The 7397-nt window shown below is 35.3% G+C and overlaps 1 protein-coding gene across 1 annotated transcript; it reads right to left on the bottom strand.

The window, feature by feature from the left end:
- Window positions 1-243: 243 nt before the first annotated feature.
- Window positions 244-6217, bottom strand: LOC129321382 (ubiquitin-conjugating enzyme E2 variant 1B-like). The gene is made up of 5 exons (XM_054967119.1): window positions 5998-6217; window positions 4675-4814; window positions 1444-1569; window positions 1237-1363; window positions 244-520 (listed from the first exon to the last, which is right to left on the bottom strand). Exons 1-5 carry the CDS (start codon window positions 6026-6028, stop codon window positions 462-464), a joined length of 483 nt encoding a protein of 160 aa, XP_054823094.1. The 5' UTR covers window positions 6029-6217; the 3' UTR covers window positions 244-461.
- Window positions 6218-7397: the final 1180 nt, after the last annotated feature.

Raw genomic sequence — 7397 nt, 5'->3', positions numbered from 1 at the left:
AGATATCACGTGCTCACTCGTACACCAAATGAAAGGATTTCACATTTTCATGTCAACTTTCAACATGCGTTTATTTCTTGGATTCTTCGGGTCCATATGGATAGACCTGTGTTATGTTATTGGGGCCAAAAAAAAAAAAAATCCTTTACAGGACAGAACATCCATGTATTACGCTCTTACCTATACGCTACGTATAGTTTCCTATATCTTTTATAGCTACGTTGATATTGATGATTCCAAAAGTAAACTTACAATGTAAATATCTTTGATTTAGAGTTCTGAATTGTAATTCTCCAGAAAATTGATGGACAAGATGACCACTATCTCAGACTGCTCCACATTATAGGTTCCATACGTAATTGGTCCATAATTACATTTGTAAAGCCATTCTCCCAATAACAGGGAGTTAATCTATTGAATATGATAATTATTTACATTATTATTTGTAGATTTTGACTTCATTACACAATGCTGCATCTCACCACCATCCCCTTCTGATCAATTCTGCCATCGTCGTTGCCTGAAACACGTAACTCATCTGTCAGCTTTCTCATCCCATACAAGATGGAGATTAAGGAATCAATCTACAAACATAAGCTCATTCGAACTTTGTGCATAAATCAACAAGCATGGGTCAAGAGAGAGAATAAAGAGCAGCGAAACTATAAATATTAATCCTAATCCTAAAGCTCTTATGTCTACTTTAGCACTCAACATTGAAATTAGTCATTTTGATCCGTAAGTTTGACATGCCAACGTGTTCATGACCTTGCTTCATAGGTGAGCAATGAAAACAGTTAAGCAAAAGATAAAAAATGCTGGTTGCTTCTAAATTTTTAAAAACAATTAAATATTTTCAGACCAATTAATAAGCAATATCAATTTTCCAAATCTCAAATTCTGGCATTACTCCTCAGGAAATGCATTACATTATCTCAAGAAGAGACTCAAGAAACAGTCAAGATTCGCACTCCTCGATATTAAGCATTTAAGCTAAAGGAGAAGCAATCTAAAACCTCTCGTGTTAAACTACTCATAAGAATTAAGATATGAAATATTTAAATCCCACACCAAATAGTATAATATGAACTCCTCAATGAGATATTTAAGGGTGCCTTAAACCTCCAAGTTAACCAAAGTGAAGAAACTACAAGTTCATCAAAAGGATTCATACATTATAAAATAAGCAAAACATAGAAACATTTATCAAACGCATTAACAGTAAGATTTCCAGACCTTCAGGAGGCTGGGTTAGCTTCCGGTTTTGAGGAGACATCATTTCTTTCTTTAATTGCATCAATATGTCTTCCATTGTATGCTCCCGTTGCCAATTAGCGAGCATGGGAAATAAATGAGGCTCAACCTGATAATTAGCTATTTATAAGATCATTTTCAATCAGAGCAGCCTAAAAGAAGCTCTGAAAAAAAAAAATGCAATCCTACCACTCCAGTTTCTTGGCTGACACAAGTCATGTTAATCCTTGTCTGAAATCTAACGGAAGGTGGATTTTCAGGATAATCCTTGCCACAGAACAATTTCAACTGGTAAATACGCCCTTCATGCACAGTCTGTAAAGCAACAAATTGAACCAGGTAAACATTTCAACCTTGCAAGGTTGGGAATTGAAACCAGTTTCCATAGAAACAAAACCACAAAACAAAAACATGATATAGTCACGTGGAGGAAGAAAACTTGCACAGGACTGTACGACTGTAGTTCTAGAAGTGCAGCGCAAAAACCTCCCCCTCAGATTAACTAGAAAAGTCATCAGAATAGTAGGAACTAGGAACTCACTTCAACACATCTTTATATCATTTTGATCAGCTAGGCACAGGAGATATAGACTGAATTCTTGGAAAAGACTCAAGATAACTACTTCAGAAACTTTGTGATAGGATAGAAGGGGCGAGAGAAAGAATAGAAACAGAAAATAGGGAAGAGAGAGGAAGAAAACAAAATAGAAACAGAGAAATAGGATAGAGACAGAGAGAGGGAGAGAGAGGGAGAGGCGGAAATGTTTCTAGGATTTTTCATTAGGCATAATATCTAACTACTACACTTAGGATCTTATATATAGACCCTTATAGCAAATCTTAACAACTAACTCCTTGACTAACTAAAACTATTTAATCTTTCTATTGCTACATTCTTTACATATCAATACCCTCCCCTCAAAAACCCTTGACCTCAAGGACGCGGCATTTGAACCCTTTGATGAAAAAAACTGGAAAAGGAAAAAACAAATAGAACCAGCAAACCAGTACCTTGCTTATAGAGAAAACTCCTTTCCTCCACCAAAAGATCTCTATTTTTCTAATCATTGTCCAGTATCTTCACTTTCTTCTACAATGTCAGTTTGAAGTTCAATAAATTGGATCTGCATCTGCTGATTCGGTGAACATCTATGGCCTTTGAAGAAGGGTTTGTGGCAATAAAAACAAAGATTCTTTGACCTAAGACCATCAACTTCTTCTGGGTTCAGCGTTTTTGTAACCTTTGCATTAGTTGATGAAGAAAGACCCCCTGAAGATGAAGGAACAGAGGAGACGGAAGGAACAGAGTGGGACTCGTGCAAAAAGACATTTTTGCCTTTAATGAAATTGGACCCACTTTCTCCAGCTGCCAATTTCACCTGCAACGCGTGTGGAGAAGGACCTCAAAGACCAGCCCAAGATGATTCATCTCCCTTACTTCATCAGATGCCTTTATTGAGACCTTGTTTTCATCAGATGCCTTTGTCAAATGTATTTCCTGCAACAGAAGCTGAGCATCCTGGAGGGTCATTGGCTTCAGTAAACGAACAGGTCCAGAAAATCTTTCTTGTAAGCCTTCAAGATAGGTCTGCACCAGATAGTCTTCTGGCAGATCAAGCTTGCACATCATCTCATCAAAAGAGTCATCATAGTTGCCAAGAGCCCTTGTTTGTCGTAGGTACATCAATTCGGCCATGCGTGCCTCATAGGTAGTCCAAGCCTTTTCTTTATAGCTTCTGCATATTCTTCCCACCCACTACTCGTCCCCTTCTGGCACACATGAGGGCTTGATGCCATTGGGCCTTCTCATCTAGGTGAGTGCTGGCCATCATGACTTTCCATGCTTCAGGGGTGGCATCTATCTGAAAATATTGCTCACACTTCATAAGCCACCTAAGAACATCCCCTCTCCAAAATCTTGGGAATTCCATCTGGTAAATTTGGTCAAAGGTTGATATTCTCGCTGGTCCTTTCTTGGCTTCTGGCAGCCACCCCCACCATTGTTGTTTGAACCCCCATTGGAGTGCAATTTATCCACTTTACACAAGTTGGGCTATCTAAGCCATGAGTGCCTCAATCGGGGTTTCAACAGTACGTAAACGTTCATCTGTTTGATCTGCCATCTTCTTTAATGCTGTATAGGAGCATGTTTCGGGCATAAAAGGTAGGAAAGGTAGGCTTTGATACCACTGATAGGATAGAAGGGGCAAGAGAAAGAATAGAAACAGAAAATAGAGAAGAGAGGGGAAGAATACAGAATGGAAACAGACAAATATGATAGAGAAACAGAGAGAGACGGAAATATTTCTAGGGTTTTTCAGTAAGCATAGCATCTACTTACTTAGGACCTTATATGATGGGACCTTACTTAAACCCTTAAAGCAAATCTTAACAACTAACTCCCTATCTAGCTAAAACTATTTAATCTTTATATTTCTTTATTCTTTACATACCACTTTAAAACAAGTGACAGAACTGGAGCCATTTTGTTCATCAACACATGATCAGTTACCAAAAGGAATGACAAAAATAAACCATTTTATAACAAGTTCATAATACATAATATTCCATCCTGATTTGTAATTGTAATTATTTTCATATACCATCTGCCTGCTCTAACCCCTATTAGCCATCTTGGAGTAACATAAATGCCTAACATGCTAAAAAAAATCAGTTATAAAGTCTTTTGGCTCAAAAAGAACCTACTCCCAGAAAAATAAAGCCAGCACAACCACCACCATAACTCCATAACTGCTTTCACCTCAGTTAACAATTACAGAGAATGGATCTCTTCAATGTACAATAGAAAATTTTTTAAGTTCTGAACAGGCGTTTCCCTCAACAAATAGCAACCAGGATCTATACTCTATCAGTCTATGTTATATATAGCAGAGGTTAGAATTATCATCTTTAAAACATAAAAGCAAAGAGGATTGAACCTTAGAGTTAACTAGCAAACTGTTTAAGCCTGTCAGCGCTAGTCCAATCTAGTCTCTTGATGAGTAAAATTAAGACGCAAAATTTGGAATATAATCGCTTATAGGATGAAAAAGTAGAAAGAAAAACAAATAGAATGTATAAAACTAAGAGGCCCCTTCTTCACCAAGAGCGGGCAACGTATTGCAGTTAGACAGCTTGTCATAAGTCTAACTCTATCACTCAAGCAGAAACAAAGCACTCTATAAAAAGAACTTAGGAGATACCAAAGATGGTGATTTATATGTTCAAACAAAAAGCAGTACTCTAAGTGAACCACAAACATTTCCTCAATGAGCTGCACATACCATGATCTGGCATTAATACAATGTGCTACTTTGCATGCCCAACCCATAATATGGAGAATTGGCATTTATATTCTCAAAAAGATGGTGACACTTGAAAAAAAAAATTGGAGATCGATCAGCAATAAAATTAACTTACACCAGGGGGGCCAATAATAGTTCCAGTCCATGATTGCATGAATATATCATCAGCATCATCCATTCCATAGCTGACAGTCCCATCTCCAATCCCCTTTTCACCTCTCTCAAGCTCTTCCAATAATCTGAAATTTCTAGGCACTGCATATACCCAAATATTTGACCAGATAAGTGAAATTCACAGGTATACTTTCCAGCAAAAACATAGAAAACCTGAGATTGTGTATTGACTAGCAAGTATACTAATTGACAACTTAAGCTTAAAAGTTAAAAAAATAGGAAGAAATAAATTGGAAGACTACAACAACATGATGTCTTATCCCACTAGGCAGAGTCAACTACATAGATTGCATGATGCCACTGTGCTTCATCAGTAGTATAGTAACTAAGCCTTTGGTTGCATTTAACAGATTCCAACTACACATTTGGTCACCTTATAAATTCATCAACTGAAAAATCTTAACATACTGTGAGCATAGGCTAATGATGGGAAAGGCTTTATGTAATTATTGTAAGTTGCAGGTGGCAACAGATAAATTAATTAGAAAAGGATTTCCACTGCTGGGGAGTTTTGTCCCTAGATAGACAACCATAGTACTTGCATAAGAAAATGGGGGGAAATTACCAGAAGGTCATTTCCCAAGAAACACACAAAACTAAGATCAAACTACAAGCTCCACAAAGAATCGCAATATAGAATGCCAAATTCACAAAATAATAAAGTTGAACACACATCACTTGATATTACATAGCATCCATATTAAGAGGGACGAAAAGTAATTTAAACATCCAAAATGTACAAAGATTGATTGCAGAAAATACCAAATTCATACATGACACAATATTACATAGCATCCATATTGAGTTTTTGCAGGTAAGACACAGCAGAAACTAAATATTATTATTCGATAGTAGTAAATCATAAGATTTGGGATACAATTAGGTTTAACAATAAGTTAATCTTTTTAAGGCATCAGACCACGACTCAGGCCGGTTTCAGATTTTGGTAAGACCGATTTAATTAGAATTCCTAACAAGACATCAAATGCCGGAAGCACTACGACCTAAGCAATATCACGATGGGCAGCAAGCTTTTTGAATATTCGAAATACCGTAGCAATTCCCACTCCGGCAATCAGTTTCTATCAGTACAACTGACCAAGGCCTGGATGCAACGACTTAATTTACATGCTTAACAGAACAAACCAAACAAAATAAAAACTGAATCTCCATAAGGAAACCAAGCACAGTTTATTCACAAGAAAGAAAACAAAGGAAAACGAACGACAAAAACGTCAATAAATCTAGGTCTTAAAAAACTCACCAACGACCCTTGATGATCCTTCGGAACCCATGTTGCCGCTGATCGCGCGCACACAAAAGGTCTAGGGTTTTGCTAATCCCAGAGAGAGAAAAAGAGCAATTTTGTGCAAGAGATAGCGAAGGGGAGAGAAAGACCGCGTTGATGATCACTGTAGACCAACACACTTCACCTACTGTTGGGCAAAGTCGAGGAAGGAGGTTTACACGTAACGCATGGAAAAGTAGAAAACGAAGGACTGATAAATGGGCGTTGGATTCGGGGATACGTGATTACCTGCGGACACTACCGTTGTTTTACCATGGACTACAAGATTTGGCCAATCAGAAGCGGTTTTCAAGATTGGGAAAATTCTTGCTTGCCCTAAACTCAAACCCAGGGGTCAAGATTTGGTCTTTTGGATAATCAATACTCACTTCACCAATAATAATAATAATAATAATAATAATAATAAACAAATGTAAACTTAAGAGATGTCATCTTGGTTGTATGAGATACTCGATAGAATAAGTGGATAACATTAAATGGATAATTTGATAAGATTTGATAATTTTTTGATATTATACAATTTTTGGTATGTTACTGATGTATTTAAAAAATTGCTTGACCATAATAGTGAATGAAAAATAAAAAATAATTTATTTTTATAAATGTTATTTTTTTATAATAGAAGAGTAGCAAAATCAAGGGTGTTTAACTTGTATCAATCTCAATTAATCTGGTTTTATCTCGATTATATCAGAACGGGTCTTGTCTCAACTCGAAAACAGTTAAGATAAGACAGAAAAGGAGTTCAGGATGTGATAAAATACAAGAGTTCCCTTAGAACATCCCTTCCCATTCCAAATAATATATATATTATTTTTATTTTAAAAATATATATTAAATATATTAATTATATTAATACAATTTATACTTATATTAATTATATCAATTATAATTTATATTGATAATTTTAATGACATAGAGTAAGTAATATAAGGTAATATCTTTTTTTATAATATATCAATTATATTAATATAATTTATTCCTATATCTATCTATTTAATAACTTTTGTTTATATTGTATTTCTTGCTTTATTTTTAAAAGAATAATTAGCTTAGTATATCTCAATTAAAAAAGAACAATGATTGAATGTTGTGCCTGATTTGTTCGTTGTTGTGGCTCTTATAGCCTAAAGATTAATTATAATTGCTATCATAATGTGTCATATACTTATAGTTGTAGTTGTAATTAATATAATTTAATAATTGACTTTAAATTATTATTATTTATGCACTCATGTTATTTTAATTTTAAACTTAATAAATTATGTGATTTAAAATTTTATTGAATGTTATTATTCAAACTTTTCTCCCACATTGTTCAATTTATCGAGATAGCAGGACACCTCAATTTCGCC

Source organism: Prosopis cineraria, unplaced genomic scaffold, assembly GCF_029017545.1.
Source record: "Prosopis cineraria cultivar Desert tree isolate PC_DT_omini unplaced genomic scaffold, ASM2901754v1 PC10, whole genome shotgun sequence".
In the NCBI taxonomy this organism is placed as follows: domain Eukaryota; kingdom Viridiplantae; phylum Streptophyta; class Magnoliopsida; order Fabales; family Fabaceae; genus Prosopis; species Prosopis cineraria.
This window is presented reverse-complemented; position numbering and strand designations above follow the sequence as displayed.